The sequence below is a fragment of the Rhinoraja longicauda genome, chromosome 16, assembly GCF_053455715.1.
Source record: "Rhinoraja longicauda isolate Sanriku21f chromosome 16, sRhiLon1.1, whole genome shotgun sequence".
Taxonomy (NCBI): Eukaryota; Metazoa; Chordata; class Chondrichthyes; order Rajiformes; family Arhynchobatidae; genus Rhinoraja; species Rhinoraja longicauda.
The window spans coordinates 11,892,976-11,914,062 of NC_135968.1; the positions used below are offsets into that span (position 1 = coordinate 11,892,976).

The 21,087-nt window shown below is 45.8% G+C and overlaps 1 protein-coding gene across 28 annotated transcripts in view; it reads right to left on the reverse strand.

The window, feature by feature from the left end:
- The window catches only part of ank3b (ankyrin 3b), a 515,038-nt gene that overhangs the window by 202,567 nt on the left and 291,384 nt on the right, over nt 1–21,087 (reverse strand). For all 28 annotated transcript variants that reach the window (XM_078413212.1, XM_078413210.1, XM_078413236.1 and 25 more), the window contains exons 2-3: nt 6,151–6,252; nt 1,040–1,138 (exon numbers count right to left, since the gene is read on the reverse strand). In XM_078413212.1, the coding sequence (XP_078269338.1) occupies nt 1,040–1,138; nt 6,151–6,252 (201 nt within the window). The remainder of the gene's footprint in view (nt 1–1,039; nt 1,139–6,150; nt 6,253–21,087) is intronic.

Consider the following 21,087-nt stretch of genomic DNA (forward strand, 5'->3'; position numbering starts at 1 on the left):
CGCCATTCCGGGAATTGACCTAGTAAACCTACGCCGCACGCCCTCAATAGTAAGAATATCCTTCCTCAAATTTGGAGACCAAAACTGCACACAGAACTCCAGGTGCGGTCTCACTAGGGCCCTGTACAACTGCAGAAGGACCTCTTTGCTCCTATACTCAACTCCTCTTGTTATGAAGGCCAGCATTCCATTGGCTTTCTTCACTGCCTTCTGTACCTGCATGCTTCCTTTCAGTGATTGATGCACTAGGACACCCAGATCTCGTTGTACGTCCCCTTTTCCTAACTTGACACCATTCAGATAATAATCTGCCTTCTTATTCTTACCACCAAAGTAGATAACCTCACACTTATCCACATTAAACTGCAACTGCCATGCATCCGCCCACTCACACAACCTGTCCAAGTCACCCTGCAACTTAATAGCATCTTCCTCACAGCTCACACTGCCACCCAGCTTTGTATCATCTGCAAATTTGCTAATGGCACTTTTAATCCCTTCATCCAAGTCATGAATGTATATTGTAAATAGCTGTGGTCCCAGCACCGAGCCTTGTGGTACCCCACCAGTCACTGCCTGCCATTCCGATAGGGACCCATTTATCCCCACTCTTTGCTTTCTGTCTGTCAACCAATTTTCTATCCATGTCAGTACCCTACCCCCAATACCATGTGCTCTAATTTTGCCCACTAATCTCCTATGCGGGACCTTGTCGACGGGGAAATAACCTGACTAACAGCACCATGAATTATAGATGCAAGCCAGAAATCCGTTCTTTCATGGCACCGTGAACAATATGTGCAGGAAGGAACTGCAGACGCTGGTTTAAAGCGAAGATAGACACGAAATGCTGGAGTAACTCAGCGGGACAGGCGGAGAGAAGGAACGGGTGACGTTTCAGTCAGAAGAAGGGCCTCGACCCGAAACGTCACCCATTCCTCTCCGGAGATGCTGCCTATCCCACTGAGTTACTCCAGCATCTTGTGTCTATCTGCAGTGAACCAATCTTACCGGTCAAAGGACTGAGTCGCGTTCTTACCTTGGTTGCTGCATCCACGTTAGCACCTAGCTGGATCAGTTCAGAAACAACCCCGATGTGACCTTCCTTCGAAGCAAGATGAAGAGCGTTCAACCCGTTCTGAAAAAGGACCAAAGAGAAGGATACGGTGATATCAGGGACGGCAGAAATCAATTTACAGGAACATCTGGGTACTGTATATTATCCTTTATTGTAGCACGTAGCAAAGGAATCAAAGAGCAGTTGATGCGCATGTTTAGTTTAGTTTTAGTTTGGAATTTAATGAATTCACTGGACATGCCTGCTCCATTTACTGGAGATGCTTTCTTCTCTCCCTACACCCCCCCCAACCCCGTAACGTCACCATTTAAACCACCACGAGCAGCACTGGCAAACCTCCCTGCCAGAATATTTAGTTCAGTTTAGCGATACAGCGCGGACACAGGCCCATCGGCCCACCGAGTCTGCACCGACCGGCGATTCCCGCTCACTAACACTATCCTACACACACTAGGGACAATTATACCAAGCCAATTAACCTACAAACCCGTCTGTGGGAGGGAAGCAGAGACCCCGGTGAAAACCGACGCTGGTCACAGGGACTCGACCTCTGCCGTGCCGGCCTTGGTTCACTTCCAGTTTAGATAGAACCCATCCTTCTGTCCTACAAGAGATTTGTACAAGAGATCACCCTGAAGTCCTGCCCCCTGCACCAGATCTTTGGCTGCCCTGTCTTTCTATTTCCAAACTCACAACTCTGAAGCACACGATGTAATCCTGACATTGCCACCCTCGAGCTCAGGCTTTTCAATTTTTTACCCACCACCCACAGTCTGAAGAAGGGTCTCAACTTGAAACGTCGCCCGTTCCTTCTCTCCAGGGATGCTCCCTGCCCAGCTGAGTTACTCCAGCTTTTTGCGCCTGTCTTCGGTTTAAACCAACACCTGCAGTTCCTTCTTACCCAAATTTCCTTTGCAGGGCACAATTTCTCTCCTTACTCATGTCATAATGACCAATGTGGACCAGTGCTTCAGGCTGCTCACCCTCCATAGAAACATAGAAAATAGGTGCAGGAGTAGGCCATTCGGCCCTTCGAGCCTGCACCGCCATTCAATATGATCATGGCTGATCATCCAACTCAGTATCCCGTACCTGCCTTCTCTCCATACCCCCTGATCCCTTTAGCCACAAGGGCCACATCTAACTCCCTCTTAAATATAGCCAATGAACTGGCCTCAACTAACCTTCTGCGGCAGAGAATTCCACAGATTCACCACTCTCTGTGTGAAAAAAAACTTTCTCATCTCGGTCCTAAAATACTTCCTCCTTATCCTTAAACTGTGACCCCCTTGTTCTGGACTTCTCCAACATCGGGAACAATCTTCCTGCATCTAGCCTGTCCAACCCCTTAAGAATTTTGTACGTTTCTATAAGACCCCCCCTCAATCTTCTAAATTCCAGCGAGTACAAGCCGAGTCTATCCAGTCTTTCTTCATATGAAAGTCCTGCCATCCCAGGAATCAATCTGGTGAACCTTCTCTGTACTCCCTCTCCAGAGCGCTCTACGCACTCAGTGACTACCTTGGACTTCGCACCCGGGAGGTCCTCACAACATACACCCTGGAGTCTTCCTTGTGGCACAGAAACACTCACCGGACTCCTTAACTACGAAGATACCTCGTCACCACAGCTCGCCTCTTCTTTGGCCTTTCCAATTGCACAACAGAGCCCATCGCCGTTCTGCCTTCCGTGTCAAATACCTCCGCGCTCAGACCCCAAAAAAGAGCGGCCCCTTCAAATGGCCGCTCCGGGCAAAGAAATCAGGACGGCCTGCAGACCTTGAGGTCCGCAAACCCTCTACATGGTCCTCAAACTGCGGAGCATCCTGGACAATACAGCTCACCCCCTCCATGACACACCGGTCAACCTGAGGAGCATCTTCAGCAACAGACTGGTTCCACCAAGATGCAGCACAGAACACCACAGGAGACTGTCATATGTTGAAAGACTGTAGCGACTAGGTTTGTATACACTGGAATTTAGAAGGATGAGAGGGGATCTTATCGAAACGTATTAAATTATTAAGGGGTTGGACACGTTAGAGGCAGGAAACATGTTCCCACTGTTGGGGGAGTCCAGAACCAGGGGCCACAGTTTAAGAATAAGGGGTAGGCTATTTAGAACAGAGATGAGGAAAAACTTTTTTAGTCAGAGAGTTGTGAATCTGTGGAATTCTCTGCCTCAGAAGGCAGTGGAGGCCAATTCTCTGAATACATTCAAGAGAGAGCTAGATAGAGCTCTTAAGGATAGCGGAGTCAGGGGGTATGGGGAGAAGGCAGGAATGGGGTACTGATTGAGAATGATCAGCCATGATCACATTGAATGGCGGTGTTGGCTCGAAGGGCCGAATGGTCTTCTCCTGCACCTATTTTCTATTGTCTATTTTCTATTGTCTATTGAGATCCTTCTTCCCTGTGGCTATCAAACCGAGCAACTCCTCCCCCTTCTGTCGTGGGGTAGACTGAGACGGACTCATCTCCCCTCCTTGCACATCCCCAATCCTTTCCACTCGTCACTTTAATTTTATGTTTCACGTATCTTGTGTTTTTATGACTGTTGGCAGATCTATTTCCCTCCTGGGATAAATAAAGTTCTATCGTATCGTATCGGATCGTATGATCACCGAGTGGGAAACTCAATGAAGTGATCTTTCATGCCTCAATTGTTCTCAACTTTTTCAAACCAATTTCATCAACAAGTTCATAAGTTCACAAATCATCGGAGCAGAATTAGGCCATTCGGCCCATTGAGTCTACTCCGCCATTCAATTACCTATCCCTCTCAACCCCATTCTCCTGCCTTCTCCCCATAACCCTTGACACCCTTCCTAATCAAGAGCCTGTCAATATCTACTTTAAAAATACCCAATGACATGCCCTCCATACCCGTCTATGGCAATGAATTCCACAGATTCACCACCCTCTGACTAAAGAAATTCCTCCTCATCAACTTTCCAAAGGTTCATCCTTGTATTCTGAGGCTGTGCTCTCTGGTCCAAGAATCTCCTGCTAGTGGAAATATCCTCACCACATCCACTCAATCCAGGCCTTTCACTATTCGGTAAGTTTCAATGAGGTCCCACCTCTGAAACTTACCGAATAGTGAAAGGCCTGGATGAGATCCCACCTCATCCTTCTAAACACCAGCGAATTCAGGCCCAGTGCCATCAAAACCTCATCATATGTTAAACCAATAATTCCTGGGATCATTCTCACAAACCTCCTCTGAACCCTCTCCAATGCCAGCACATCCTTCCTCAGATATGGGGCCCAAAACTACTCAAAATACTCCAAATGAAGTCTGACCAGTGTCTTATCAACATTACATCCCTGTTTTTATATTCTAGTCCTCTCAAAATAAACACTAAACACGTTATAAAACTGACAATCCAGCCCAAGGAGGTTGTGAATGTTGTACTTAAATGCATTGTTGTCAAATTCTCTCTCTTCAACAAAGTATGCTCTAACCCCATAACATTATTTCATTTAAAAAAACATGGAATCAATAAAACTTAAGAAATGTTCCTTGACAAAGCCAATAATAAGAAAAACTGTGCCTTGGAACCATCAAGAAATACTGAATTCAGATTATTCCAGCCTTCAATGTTTGGCTAAGGATGGCCTTCCAGGAACTGTAGGCAGCACGGTGGCGCAGCGGTAGAGTTGCTGCCTTACAGCCCTGGCAGCGCCGGAGACCCGGGTTCCATCCCGATTACGGATGCTGTCTGTATGGAGTTTGCACGTTCTCCCCATGACCGCGTGGGTTTTCTCCGAGATCTTCGGTTTCCTCCCACACTCCAAAGACTTACAGGTTTGTAGATTAATTGGCTTGATATATAAATGTAAAATTGTCCCTCGTGTGCATTGGGCAATGTTAATGTGCAGGGATCGCTGGTCGGTGCGGACTCGGTGGGCTGAAGGGCCTGTTTCCGCACTGTATCTCCAAACTAAACTAAAAAAAAAAGAAACGACTTGAAGATTGAATGGTTGTGGTTGTTAAAATCCTAATGTTTGTCGGGCACAGCGGGGAAGCCCAGTAGAGCTGGGGAATCACTGCAACACCGGAAAGAGGACATCCTGCTCAACCTGCGTGACATTTGAAATCATTGAAACGATTTAACGGAACTTAATATCTCTTCAGCCTCTCTGTTGTGAAAGGAATATCACCAGGAGTAACCCAGTATTATTGGTAAATGAACACAGGCTTCCGATCATCATGGAAATTTCTCTTGACGCCAGCGGCAGGGGGCGGCCCGGTGGCGCAGCGGTAGAGTTGCTGCCTTGCAGTGCCAGAGACCCGGGTTCGATCCTGACTACAGATGCCGTCTGTACGGAGTTTGTACGTTTTCCCCGTGACCTGCGTGGGTTTTCTCCGTGACCTCCGGTTTCCTCCCGCACTCCCACAAAGATGTACGGGTTTGTAGATTAATTGGCTTTTGTAAATTGTCTATTGCCCCTGGTGTGTAGGATTGTGCAAGTATACGGGGTGATTGCTGGTGGCCTGAAGGGCCTGTTTCCACGCTGTATTTCTAAAGTCTGAAGTGAAGCCCTGATAAAAAAGTTACATATCAGGACAGGTAGATGGAGCTGTTTGTGATTGGCCTTCTAAAATTCAAAGATTTTGTTCTTTGTGATTTGATTCATTCTAAGAATGGCAACAGAGTTTTTCTTTAATAATCCTGGAGTCATTAATTGAACCACGCATTGCACTCCCTCCTGCAAGCAACATATTATGTGGGTTTCCATGAGGAAATGGCGATATGCGGTTCTTAAAGTATGAGTGTGAGTTTAGTTTATTGTCACGTGTACCAAGGTACAAAGAAAAGCTTTTGTTGCGTGCTAACCAGTCAGCGGAAAGACAATACATGATTACAATCGAGCCGTCCACAGTGAACAGACACAGGATAAAGGGAATAACGTGAATAACGTTTAGTGCGAGATAAAGTCCAGTCAAGTCCGATCAAAGATATTCCTAGGATTACGAATATAAATTACGAGAGTGATCCACATCAACTGCAACGAGGAACATACGCAACATATCTTAAGTGAAATAAAGTAATAGAGCTCCCGTACCTGGTTGCAGATGTTAATGTCAACTCCGGATTTGACATAATCGAGGGCCTTTTCCAAGTTTCCAGCTCGTGCAGCGCGGAGGTAGCTTGCATTGGTGTCAGTCTGTTTAAAACGAGGGAAAGTGTTCAATTAGACAAAGGAGATTGCAAATCAACTGAAGACACTCTGCGTTGGATCAACAATCAAAAGGTTAAAGGAGAATTTACTTTGGCAGAATTTGCACTGACCCCTGTATTTTCCCAGTGTTCTCCCTTCTATACCCTCAACAGAACTTCCATAATTAATAAAGACAAAGCTAATATCGAAAAAGGGAATGATGGTAATGCAGTAATCTCATGCACGAATTGCAACAGACATTTGTGAAGGCATTACTGCTGCACTGCAGTTGTATGAAGATCTCGAAAGATCTCAAGTCACTCTGGATAACGCCACAGCATCGACCATTTTGGATGAAATATGCAAGGAAGGAACTGCCGATGCTGGTTTACACCGAAGATAGACACAAAATGCTGGAGTAACTCAGCGGGGCAGGCAGCATTTCTGGATGGAAGGAATGGGTGACGTTTCGGGACGAGACCCTTCTTCGACTCGAAACGTCACCCACTCTAACCAGAGATGCTGCCCGCCCCGCTGAGTTCCTCCAGCACTTTGCGTAAAACCAAAAATAGCGCGGTACACGTCGCAGAGAGTGTGCGAATTTTGAAATAGAATTAATAACTTGAGAAAACCCACTGGGTGAAGTTGGCTCAAGTACCAAGGAAGGTTACTGCTTATACTTTCATTCAAATTAAAAACTTCTGTATACACCAGTCCAAAGCAGGTTGATCCACCAGCGGGAGGCTAGTTTGAGGTGAATGCTGAGCTTTGAGAGTTGGTTCAAATAAAGAAAATATTTTAACGCTTCAGCAGTTGACTTTCAACCAACATTTTTAAAAGTCGTCTGGTCGATAACGCAAGTGTCAGGTATCGTGTTATAGATGCAAGCATCACGCTATATTATAGAAAGTGATTCCAACTCTATTATCAAGTGTTTACTGCGTTGTAGTTAGAGTCTAAAGTAATGAAACACTTCTCCAGCCTTCCGTCCACACCGTCTGAATGCAGCAGTCGTCAAGAATAGGTTTTTTGTTTAACCCTTCAATACCAAGGCTGCAATAAGGGCCATTATCTCTTCCACGACTGTGTGCACAATCAATCTGTCCTGTCATCCAAGTATTCTCAGAGCCCCACAAGAGTTATTTTAACCACATGGCACAGCAAATCCTGATCCAGAAAATGTATTCTGGCCATTTTCATTCCACACAAATCCCAGTGAATTTTACAAATGTTGTTTGTTGGCCACTGAAACGACCAAATGATCGAGTCCTCTTCATTAGTTCAAAGCCTTTCCCTTCGTTGTCTACTAACAAGGAATTGAAGTTGCTGATTCAGACTGAAAAAGGGTTCCGGCCCGAGCTGTCACCTATCCATGTTCTCCAGAGAGACCAGTTGAGTTACTCCAGCATTTTGTGTCTTTCTTTCCCTTCATTAGGTTGGTACATCTGCCATGGAGTCATGGAGTGATACAGTGTGGAAACAGGCCCTCCGGCTCAACTTGCCCACACCAGCCAACATGTCCCAGCTACACTAGTCACACCTGCCTGCATTTGGTCCATATCCTTCCAAACCTGTCCTATCCATGTACCTGTCTAACTGCTTCTTAAACATTGGAATAGTCCCAGCCTCAACTACCTCCTCTGGCAGCTTGTTCCATACACCCACCACCCTTTGTGTGAAAAAGTTACCCTTCAGATTCCTATTAAATCTTTTCCCCTTCGCCTTAAACCTATGTCCTCTGGTCCTCGATTCACACACACTGGGCAAGAGTCTCTGCGCATCTACTTCAACCTCCTCCAATTGCCCTTCCCTGCCCTTCCTCAATATTCAGCAGCCAAAGTGGAGTCAACATTTTAGTTCCACAACAAGTAGCTTGGCACAGATGATTGATTTATTGATTCACATGGGTGTTTCACCTAAAAGGTGGGTATTAGCTTAGCTTTGCCTAAAGCACTCTCAGGCGTGTCTGTGGGATCTGGGAGGCAACTGGAGCACCCGGAGGAGACTCACGTGGTCACAGGGAGAATGTGTAAAATCCATCCCTGAACAAATCAATCAGACCTGCTGAATATTCTAACATTCTCTAGTATTCTGGTACAAATTCCACCCATCCCCACTCTTACTTCACTGCCCTTTTTCACCGCCCCAGCACATTATTCTTCATGCTGGAGTAACTCAGCGGGTCAGGCAGCATCTCTGGAGAAAAGGAATAGGTGACGTCTCGGGTCGGGAACCCTTCTTCAGACCCTTTGTCCGTCTGATGAGAGATCTCCAGCCAAAAAGGTCACCTATTCCTTTTCTCCAGAGGTGCAGCCTGACCCACTGAGTTACTCCAGCATTTTGTGCCTATCTTCGGTGTAAACCAGAATCTGCAGTTCTTTCGTACACATTATTCTTCACGGTGACTTGAAGAGTAGGCAGGATTCAAAATCTAACTTTTGGACAACACTTCCAGAGTTATGAGATCAACAGGATGCGAGAAGCAGCCAGCGGTGAACTACAACAAATGGCATCCTGGACCCAATCCCAAACAGTTGGATATCAGGAAACTAAACAACTGTTGAAAGATTGTCTGGCCAGTCCAAACAAAGTTAGATGACTGCAGATTGCGTAAAAAAATTGTTCGGAAACAAATATGTCATCATTAACTTCAAAATTATAACAGGCCTGCAGTCTGCTGTCGGGATCTCCTCTAGGGACCCAAGGCTGGGCAGAAGGGAATTTCAGTAGGGATTGTGGATGATCCAAGATTCCTCGTGTAGGAAGGAAATGCAGATGCTGGTTTAAACCGAAGTTAGACACAAAAACCTGGAGTAACTCAGCGGGACAGGCAGCATCTCTGGAGGGAAGGAATGGGTGATGTTTCGGGTCGAAACCCTTCTTCAGTCTGAAACCACGCCACCCATTCCTTCTCTCCAGAGACACTGCCGTCCCGCTGAGTTACTCCAGCATTTTGTGTCTATCCATCCAAGATTCCCCCCGCAGTTAATGTAAGCAAGGGTTACACAAGAATTGTAAAGACGCAGTGCAAGGCACTCAAAGGGAAACTAACACAAATCTTAAGAGTTCACACTGATTCCCAGAACAAGATCTGAGAAAGTTTCCAGAATAAATCTTCAGATCTGTCAAAAATAAATCGCAATGAAAGACTTGCATTTACACAGCCTTCCACAACCTGAAGATGTTCCCAAACTCGTTACAGTTAATGTGCATTGATGTGAAGTCTTTGTCACAATATGAGAATTACAAAGCCAACTCATATGTTGAAAGACTGGAGCGACTAGGCTTGTATACACTGGAATTTAGAAGGATGAGAGGGGATCTTATCGGAACATATAAGATTATTAAGGGGTTGGACACGTTAGAGGCAGGAAACATGTTCCCAATGTTGGGGGAGTCAAGAACAAGGGGGCACAGTTTAAGAATAAGTGATAGGCCATTTAGAATGGAGATGAGGAAAAACTTTTTCAGTCAGAGAGTTGTAAATCTGTGGAATTCACTGCCTCAGAAGGTAGTGGAGGCCAATTCATGAATGCATTCAAGTGAGAGCCAGATAGAGCTCTTAAGGATAGCAGAGTCAGGGGGTATGGGGAGAAGGCAGGAACGGGATACTGATTGTGAATGGTCAGCCATGATCACATTGAATGGTGGTGCTGGCTCGAAGGGCCAAATGGCCTACTCCTGCACCTATTGTCTATTGACCCGAAATGTCACCTATTCCTTTTCTCCAGAGATGCTGTCTGACCCGCTGAGTTACCCCAGCTTTTTGCGTCTATCAGCCCATCAAGTCTCATCCGCCATCCGATCATGGCTGAGCGATCTTTCCCTCTCAACCCCATTCTCCTGCCTTCTCCCTATAACCACTGACACCCGTACTAATCAAGAATCTACCTATCTCTGCCTTAAAATTATCCACTGACTTGGCCTCCACAGCCTTCTGAGGCAATGAATTCCGCAGATTCACCACACTCTGACTAAAGATATTCCATCGCATCTCCTTCCTAAAGGAACGCCCTTTAGTTCTGAGGCTATGACCTCTGGTCCTTGACTCTTCCACAAGTGGAAACATCCTTTGCACATCCACCCAATCTGAATTTAGAAGACGTTTCATTTCTCAAATGAGAATTCTGTCACTATGGCACAGCAACTTGTTCAAGTCATTAGTCGGGCTTTACAAAGCAATATCCTATCAAACTTAAATATAAAATTGTCACTGAAACCGTAACTATTTAATAGATACAACATAAACAGGCTTATTCCCAAATCAATCTTGTTGAAGTCCAACCATGTAAGAGAGTGAAATAAATTATTGGCTAATACCTTATTGATTTGGAAATCAAGAAAGGGAATGCAAAGCATTTAATGTAATTAAGCATATTGGAAATATCCGTAGGATATATCAGGGCGGTCCAGTGGCCCAGCGGTAGAGTTGCTGCCTTATAGGTCTAGAGACCCGGGTTCGATCCTGACTAAGGGGGCTATCTGTACAGAGTTTGTACGTTCCCCGTGACCTGGTGGGTTTTCTCTGGGAGCTCTGGTTTCCCCCCACATTCCAAATACATACAGGTTTATAAGCTAATTGGCTTGGTAAAATTGTAAAAACTGTCTCCAGTGTGCGTAGGATAATGTAATGTACAGGGATCACTGGTCGGCGCAGACTAGGTGGGCTGAAGGGCCTGTTTCCAGACTGTATCTCCAAACTAAACTAATATGTTTATATTATAAAAAACAAAGCCTTAGCCAAGTGGGGTCTATGTTTTCAACACGAAACGATGTTAAAACACCAATCAGCATCAATAACATTTAGAAATGAATGGAGAAGTTTATAATATGTCATCTTAGTGCTATCATGTAACACCTTACATAATGCATGTGCACAGCACAAATTCTGCTCGCCACAGGTGTGCCTGCAACAACAAAAAGTTTTAGACTCGTCACTAACCTTCTTAAAAATTGGCAATGAAGCAGATATCTATTTGATCAACAAGTAAAGGAAGTTATAAACATTCACAAAGACTGGAGGGCGTAGCTTTAAGGCGAGGGGACAAAGTTTAAAGGAGATGTGCAGGGCAATTTTCTTTTGACACAGAGTGGTGGGGGCCTGGAATGCACTGCCGGGAGAGGGGATGGACACAATTAGGATAGCTTTTAGATAGGCACATGGGTATGCAGGGAATGGAAGAATAAGAATCACCAGCAGGCAGAGGAGATTAGCTTATCTTGGCATAATGTTAGGCATGAACCTTGTGGGCCGAAGGGCCTGTTCGTGCACTGTACTCCTTCTCCCCTGACTCTCAGTCCGAAGAAGGGTCTCGACCCAAAATGTCACCCATTCCTTCCATTCAGAGATGCTGCCTGAGCGACTCCAGCATTTTGTGTCTATCTTCGGTGTAAAGCGACATCTGCAGTTCCTTCTGACACTGTACTATGTACTATGTTCCACAATAAAATACTCAATAATCAAAAATATTTGAGACCACATTTGAGACCACACCTCCAACACTAATTTTTATTACTAATTTTTAATTTAATTTTTAATCTAATTTCACACAGAGGGTGTTGGGTGTATGGAACGAGCTGCCGGGGGAGGTAGTTGAGGAAGGTACTATGACAACATTTAATTTGGGACAGATTTGTGCACAGGAAAGATTTATAACCTGAGAAGGTTTATGGGTCAAATGAAGACAGGTCGCACTTGTGTAGGTGGGGCATCTTGGTCTGCATGGGCTAGCTGAGTCGAAGGGCCTGTTCCCATGCTGCATGATTCTATGACTCTGTCTGCTGACTGCAATGTGGCTACTGCCTTTCCAACACTGCAAATGTATTGGCACATCAACGTGCACTTGATAGGCCTAATGTTCCATGAGACATAGAGTCACAGAATGATATAGTGTGGAAGCAGGCCCTACGGCCCAATTTGCCCACACCGGCCAACAATGTCCCAGCTACACCAATCCCACCTGCCTGCATTTTGTCCATATCCCTCCAAACCTGTCCTATCCATCCATGTTCCTGTCCAACTGTTTCTTAAATGTTGGGATAGTCCCTGCCTCAACTACCTCCTCTGGCAGCTTGTTGCATACACCCAACACCCTTTGTGTGGAAAAAGCCACTCCTGAGGTTCCTATGAAATCTTTCCCCCTTCACCTTAAACCTATGTCCTCTGGTCCTCGATTCACCTACTCTGGGCAAGAAACTCTGTGCATCTAGAGAGGATGAAGATATGAATGGTGTTATATAAATACAGCCCTTCTTATAATTTAAACATGTGCAACTTTATAACTAACCTCACACATTACAGTTCAGGCTGGATGTCAATGCCCGAGACTGCAGTGTGAATCATACATCCCCTGTGTTCACAACGCTGTATGTGACAAGCTTAGTGGTCTACGTAGATGATCTTTCACTCAGAGTCATGCTGCACATCCAAGCTATGCTACCGTTAGTAACCGACCTACGCATTTACCATGAATAGAAAAGTAACACGGTAACCTGCGATACAGTTGAAAACTACTGAGTAGCAGTTTTATCTTTAAGCACTTACTTGCTGGTACAAGTCTGCCTCTTCCTGCACTGCCATCTCCTCCAGATGAAACCCCGCCGATCCAATTATGAATGCTTAAAAGATTTAAAAAAACTCACTGTGGCATTACACCGGGTCTAAAAATACCAGCCAGAGTAGTGGGGTTGAAAACGCTGTTAGTCTTGTTGCAAAGCCTCTCGGTGGGCAGAGGAGGCAACAGAAGCCTCACCTACACTCCCCTCACAACAGTCACGTCTCCCAAAACTTCTTACCAAGCTTACCATATTTATAGGGTCCCATCACACAGGCTCCGTGTAAACGTGATACAGATGCACCAGAATAGCAGCAGCAGCTGCCTCATGGCTACTTTTGTGCACACGCTTATCAGATCCCTGTTTTCCAATTAGCACCATGCTCCTGGCTGCCCAAGTTAAAGTCATAGAGTCATAGAGTGATTCAGTGTGGAAACAGGCCCTTTGGCCCAACTTGCCCACACCGGCCAGCATGTCCCAGCTACACTAGTCAATAGACAATAGGTGCAGGAGTAGGCCATTCGGCCCTTCGAGCCAACACCACCATTCAATGTGATCATGGCTGATCATCCACAATCAGTACCCCGTTCCTGCCCTCTCCCCGTACCCCCTAACTCAGCTATCATTGGTCACCTCACCTACTGTCTCCTTTCTCTGTTCATTTATTTATTTACTTATTTATCTATTTATTAATTTCCCTATGTTCTCAAAATCTCTGTAAAGCGTCTTTGAGTATATGAAAAGCGCTATATAAATAAAATGTATTATTATTATTATTATTATCATTAAGAGCTCTATCTAACTCTCTCTAAAAGCATCCAGAGAATTGGCCTCCACTGCCTTGGTGGGCCGAAGGGCCTGTTTCCACACTGTATGTATCAATCAATTGGAAGGTACTGCTTTAAGGTAATGTTAGAAGAATTAGAGGGGACTTGAGGAAATGTTTTCACCCGGAATCTGGCAGAATCCACAACTCACAGCTTTTACGGGTGGTTTAGTTTAGTTTAGTTTAGAAATACTCGCGCAAACAGGCCCTTCGGCCCACAGAGTCTGTGCCAACCAGCAATCCCTGCACATTAGCACCATCCTACACACACACACGAGGGACAATCTTACATTTTATACCGAGCCAATTAACCTGCAAACCTGTACGTCTTTGGTATGAGGGAGGAAACCGAGGACCTTGCACAAAACCCACGCAGGTCACGGTGAGAACCTACAAACTCCGTACAGACAGCACCCAAAGTCAGGATCGAACCCGAGTCTTTGGCGCTGTAAGGCAGCAGCTCTACCGCCGCGCCAATGTGCCGTCCCAGTGTATGTTTGCAAAATTGGGTGGTGTATTGCAATATTCTTAGACTCAGTGAGACCATCAATGAAATAATGCAAAATTTAACATCAAAGACAAATATTTCCACTTTCATGCAATTTCTAGTAACCTGCTCATTTTACTCTAAGTAGAAATCAAATAGTGTCTTCCTTAGGTCCGTGCTAGCACCTCATCTGGAATTATTTGTCTTTGACATTCAACTGTACATTGATTTCTTTGATGGTCTCACTGAGTCTATGCTGAGATTCAAGCTTGAAACTGAGGCCCACGGTGCTGATTCTGTGAGGCCTCTGTGCCCAGCTGGAAGCTTTGTCTTTCACACGAAACAATCACAAGCCACCATCTGCTCTCTTGACAATGCAAACAAATCCCCTGGCAGCATTCAAGAAAAGACAGAACAGTTACCGGCTGTCCAGTATTTGTCTCCCGAGTCTTTCGTCTTTGTTAGTTTAGTTTAGAGACGCAGCGCGGAAACAGGCCCTTCAGCCCTCCGAGTCCATCCCGACCAGCGATCCCTGTTACACTAGCACACACACACGGCACACGATACACACTAGGGACAGTTTACAATTCTTTACCGCAGCCAATTAAGCTACAGACCTGTGCACCTTTGGAGAATTGTAGGAAACCGGAACACCCGGAGAAAACCCACACGGTCATGGGAAGAATGTACAAATTCCGTACAGGCAGCACCCGTAGACAGGATCGAACCTGGGTCTCCGGCACTGTAAGGCAGCAAATGTGCCACCCAAACACCAGATATGATTGTTTGGACATCGTAATATTGCTTATCTCTGATCTGTCTAAGTACTTATGTTCAGTGATGCTTGTAATGAACTGCATACAAAAATGAGGTTACGTAGTTTTTAGCGCTGATGCATATGATTTGCTGGTCAGTGCAGACTCGGTGGGCCAGAGGGCTTGCGTTCGCACTGCATTTCTAAACGAAACTAAAACTAAGCTACGAACTAAGACCTGAGAAGTAAGATTAGTTTGCGCTGCAGTGTTTGCCAGCAGGCACAGAAATGTCTTCATTCTTTGCTGTTACTTTCCATAATTCCATTATTACACTGGTACCGTTAAAGTGCCTAATTGGCTACAAAAATACTTTAAAATGTTCCGAGTTTGTAAAAGGCATTATATAAACATACTCTTTATTGCTTGCTTCACATTACGACAAAGATCCCACCAACATAAAAAGAGATAAAAAAACAGCTAATCTGTTTCAACGGTGGCCAAAAGCTTAGCATGAAAGATATAAAACAAAATGAATGGTCATTTAAACTGGTGTACAGGCCATGAAAACAGCAGTCGGCTCCAAGAGCAGATAAACCTGTAAGGGTCTGAAGAAGGCTCTCGACCCGAAAAATCACCCATTCCTTCTCTCCAGAGATGCTGCCTGTCCCGCTGAGTTACTCCAGCATGTTGTGTCTATCTTGGGTGTAAACCAGTATCTGCAGTTCCTTCCTACACTGTAAGCAGAAGTCTGTGTCATGAATAAATTACCTATGGCGGCACAGTGGCGCAGCGGTAGAGATTGCTGCCTTACAGCGCCAGAGACCTGGGTTCGATCCTGACTATGGGTGCTTGTCTGTATGGAGTTTGTACGTTCTCCCCGTGACCTGCGTGGGTTTTCTCCGGTCTCGTCCCACTCTCCACAGACGTACAGGTTTGTACGCTAATTGGCTTCGGTAAAATTGTAAATGGTCACGTGTGTGTGTAGGAGAGCGTTAGTATGCACTGACATAATGTAATGAAAGAATGTCAGGCAGCATCTCAGGAGAGAAGGAATGGGTGACATTTCGGGTCGAGACCCTTCTTCAGACTGACATTCTTCAGTCTTCAGTCTCGACCCAAAACGTCACCCATTCCTTCTCTCCTGAGATGCTGCCTGACCTGCTGAGTTACTCCAGCATTTTGTGAAATAAATACCTTCGATTTGTACCAGCATCTGCAGTTATTTTCTAACACTATGATGAAAGAATGGGTCGACTGGGCTTGTATTCACTGGAATTTAGAAGGATGAGAGGGGATCTTATAGAAACATATAACATTCTTAAGGGATTGGACAGGCTCGATGCAGGAAAAATTTTCCCGATGTTGGGGGAGTCCAGATCCAGAGGCCACAGTTTAAGAATAAGGGGTAGGCCATTTAGAACTGAAACGAGGAAAAAAAAATTCACCCAGAGAGTTGTGAATCTGTGGAATTCTCTGCCACAGAAGGCAGGGGAGGCCAATTCACTGGATGTTTTCAAGAGGGAGTTAGATATATCTCTTATGGCTAACGGAATCAAGGGATATGGGGAAAAAGCAGGAATGGGGTACTGATTCTGGAGGATCAGCCATGATCCTATTGAATGGCGGTGCTGGCTCAAGGGGCCGAATGGCCTACTCCTGCACCTGTTTTCTACGTTTCTATGTATCTCAAAATTAAAAACTCCACATGGAAATCTCTCCACTATATGATGCTGGTCATCATTCAACTGTTCGATTTGTTCCACTTTTACTCATTCATTCATCGCCATGCTGTGGTACTATTTGATGTATCAAGATTTTGTTTTCACCTTGGCTGGTGTGAAATTCACAGTGTGGCATCCACCAACACTTGGAGTAGAAATGACAATAAATCATCATCCCACAAGTCGGATTGAAATGGTTCACCAAGTGCCAAGTGAAAATGTAGTAAAAATATCAAAACAGACACAAAATGCTGGAGTAATTCATCGGGGGAGAGTGAGAGAGGGAGAGAATGGGAGAGGTGGAGAGGGGACAGGGAGATGGGGGGGGGGGGGGAGAGAGAGTGGGGGGAGAGAGGGAGAGGGAGATGGAGGGAGAGGGAGGGAGAGGGAGAGGGAGAGAGAGGGAGAGGGAGAGAAGGAAGCAGAGAGTGGGAGAGGTGGAGAGGGGACAGGGAGATGGGGGGAGAGACAGGGGGGGAGGGAGAGGGAGGGAGATGGAGGGAGAGAGAGGGAGAGGGAGAGGGGGAGAGAGGGAGAGGGGGAGAGAGGGAGGGGGAGAGAGAGAGAGGAGAGAGAGCAGTGGGTGCGGAGGGGGAGGGGGAGAGGGAAGGGGAGGGAGGGAGGGAGGGAGGGAGGGAGGGAGGGAGGGAGGGAGGGAGGGAGGGAGGGAGGGAGGGAGGGAGGGAGGGAGGGAGGGAGGGAGGGAGGGAGGGAGGGAGGGAGGGAGGGAGGGAGGGAGGGAGGGAGGGAGGGAGGGAGGGAGGGAGGGAGGGAGGGAGGGAGGGAGGGAGGGAGGGAGGGGGAGGGAGAGGGAGAGGGAGAGAGAGAGAGAGACTTAGCAAGTGAATTCCAGAGTCTAGGACCTCGAACATTGATGATACGAAAAGATTAACAAAAAGGCACGTGAGATCAAATTTGGAGGAGTGATAGGAGCACAGCCATCAAGAATATTGAACAGATATGAGCACTAAAAATGAAGAAACTGGTTCACAGGAAATCAGGGGAACAGTGTGACGCTGGGGAAATGGCATATGTTAAGTTAGGATATCGGCAGCTGAGTTGGCATCAGCTGAAATTTATTATGAATCATTTGCTGTTCAGAAATCAAAATAGCCTGTCATATTCTCTTCCAGAGAGAATTAATGTGCAGGAAGGAACTGCAGATGCAAGTTTAATGCTGGAGTAACTCAAATTGCTGGAGTAACTCAGTGGGACAGGCAGCATCTCTGGAGAGAAGGAATAGATGAAGTTTTGGACCGAGACCCTTTTTCGGACTGACCGAAAACAGAATTAAGGTTAATAATCACCAAACCACAATTTATTGGCTTTAAATTAAAATTCATTGAAGGTATAGGTGAAATGAAATGACTATTTCCCTTGGTGGTAAGACTTTTACACTTTAAGCTTTAGAGATACAATGCAGAAACAGGCCCTTCGGCCCACCGAGTCCTTGCCGACCAGCGATAACTGTACACTAGCACTATCCTACACACTAGGGAAAATGTCCAATTTTTTTTACCAAAGCCAATTAACCGACAAACCTGTACGTCTTTGGAGTGTGGGAGGAAACCGGAGCACCCCAAGAATACCCTCACAGTCTCAGGGAGAACGTACAAACTCCATACAGACAGCACCTGCAGGAAGGATCGAACCCGGGTTTCTGGTGCTGTAAAAGCAGCAGCTCTAACACTGCGCAACTGTGGCGCCCCGCGGCCTCTTACAGTTTTAGTAAGTTTGTCAGAGCGTAAATTTGTCCTGGCCCAACCACATTGGCGCTGCAGCCCAGAAAGCACACCAACCCGCTTACTTCCTCAGAAACTAAGGACATTTGGCAAGTCTCCAGTAACGTTTATCAGTTTCTACAAATGCACTGCAGAACGTATCCTATCCGGATATATCACAGCTTAGTATGGCATCTGTTCTGCCTGAAACTGCAAGAAATCACAGAGAATTGTGAATGCATCCCAGTTCATCAAACAAAATAGCCTACCCCCTGGAGACTCCATCTATACTTCGCATAAGGGAAAACAGCCAACATAGTTCCTCTGTCCCTCTCTTCCCCTCCCCCACCCCAGATCTCCCTCTATCTTCCTGTCTCCACCTATATCCTTCCTTTGTCCCGCCCCCCTGACATCAGCCTGAAGAAGGGTCTCGACCCGAAACGTCACCCATTCCTTCTCTCCCGAGATGCTGCCTGACCTGCTGAGTTACTCCAGCATTTTGTGAATAAATACCTTCGATTTGTACCAGCATCTGCAGTTATTTTCCTATACTAACATAATCATGGTGGCGCAGCGGTAGAGCTACTGCCTTGCAGCACCACAGACCCGGGTTCCATCCTGACGGCAGGCGCTTGCCTGTACGGAGTTTGTACGTTCTCCCTGTGACCTGCGTGGGTTTTCTCCGAGATCTTCAGTTTCCTCTCACACTGCAAAGTCGTGCAGGTTTGTAGGTTGATTTGCTTTGGTATAAATCTAAAATTGTCCCCAGTGTGTGCAGGGTAGTGTAAACGAGCGGGGATCGCTGGTCGGTGCGGACTCGGTGGGCCGAAGAGCCTTTTTCCGTGCTGTATCTCTAAGCTAAAAGCTAAACTGAAAAACCATTCACACCCTAGGTCATTCTCTCCCCTCTCCTGCTGGGTAGAAAATATCAAACGTTGAAAGCAAGTACCACCTCACAAATGTCAAGGATAAATTCCCGATCGTCCAACCTACCTCATTGCGACAACTTCAAGTACCTGGGTGTGCACATCTCTCAATATTTGTCCTGGTCCCAGAACATTAATGCACCATATAGAAAGCCCATCAGTGCCTCGACTCCCTTAGAAGATTGTGGAGATTTGGTATGTCAACAAATACTCTCTTGAACTTCTACAGGCTTACACCGACCGAGAGCACACTGACTGGTTGTATCACTATTATTGTGGTTATTAATGTATTGTTTTTTTTGTGTTTATTTTATATTATCTCTGCAATATGTTTGGAGACCTGTTCTGCTGCCGCAAGTACGAACCTTTGTTGTTCTGTTGTTGGTACACTGGACAATTAAGCATGCTTGATCTGTTCATAGTAAACAAGCATTTGGGAGCACGGTAGGATGCATTGACTGCCTGCTGCGAGACTGCAAGATGCAACAATGTTGCTGCGGAGCTCAGTTGGTCGCAATATCATTGCATCTTGCAGAGAAATGGGAACGGTTACGTTAAACGCCCTGGTTTAACTACACATTGCTCTTCCTTAGACCATGTCTTTACTTAAATATATTATCGGGCGGCTACATTTCCAAGCTGCAGACTCAGGATTGCAACCCTGTTATATCCTGGGGGGGGGGGGGGGGGGCAGTACATGTGGGAAGGAACTGCAGATGCTGGCTTAAACCGAAGATAGACACAAAAAGCTTAAGTAACTCAGAAGGTCGGGGTACATCTCTGGAGAAAAGGAATAGGTGACGTTTCAGGTCGAGACCCTTCTTCAGACCGAGAGTCAGGGGAAAGGGAAGCGAGAGATACAGACGGTGATATAGAGAGATACGGAGCCAAACGAATGAAAGATGTGCAAAAAGCAACGATGATCAAGGAAAGGTGGAGCCCACAATTGTCCATTGGTGGCTGTGGGGTAGGTGATAACGGGTTACACAGGCAGTGAAACTCAACAGGAGGACAATGAAACTACTAATACGACTAGGGTGGGGGAGGGACGGAGAGTAAGGGGATACAGGAGTTACTTGAAGTTAGAGAAATCAATATTGACCTGTTTTGCCTTGTCTAACAGCCTCCTCCATCTCTTGCCTCAATGGGTGGGATTGGAATTTGACTCATCGCGTCGGTGGTCTCGGGCACAGTTTGCTTGTTTACAGTCTATCGCCATTTAAACAATAATCTGTCTTTTGATTCTTCTCTCTGAAGTGCATGACTTCCCACTGTCCCACATTGAACTCTATTTTACAAGTTTTCACCCACTCACTCAATCTATCTATATCCAGTTGTAGAGTCACAATATCCATTTAGAATGGAGATGAGGAAGAACTTTTTCAGTCAGAGAGTGGTGAAGGTGTGGAATTCTCTGCCTCAGAAGGCAGTGGAGGCCAGTTCGTTGGATGCTTTCAAGAGAGAGCTGGATAGAGCTCTTAAGGATAGCGGAGTGAGGGGGTATGGGGAGAAGGCAGGAACGGGGTACTGATTGAGAGTGATCAGCCATGATCGCATTGAATGGCGGTGCTGGCTCGAAGGGCTGAATGGCCTACTCCTGCATCTATTGTCTATCGTCTATTGTGAAGTCTGTTGTATGATTTGACCGGATTGCATGCAAAAACAAAGTATTTCACTGCACCCAGGTACATGTGACAATAAAGTATCACTGAAACATTGAATGTGCAGGCAGATGAGATTAATTTATCTTGGCATCATGTTCAGCACAGATATAATAATAATAATAATAAGCATTTATTTTAAATAGCGCTTTACCAGGTGCTCAAAGCGCTTTACAAAAACAGTCATAA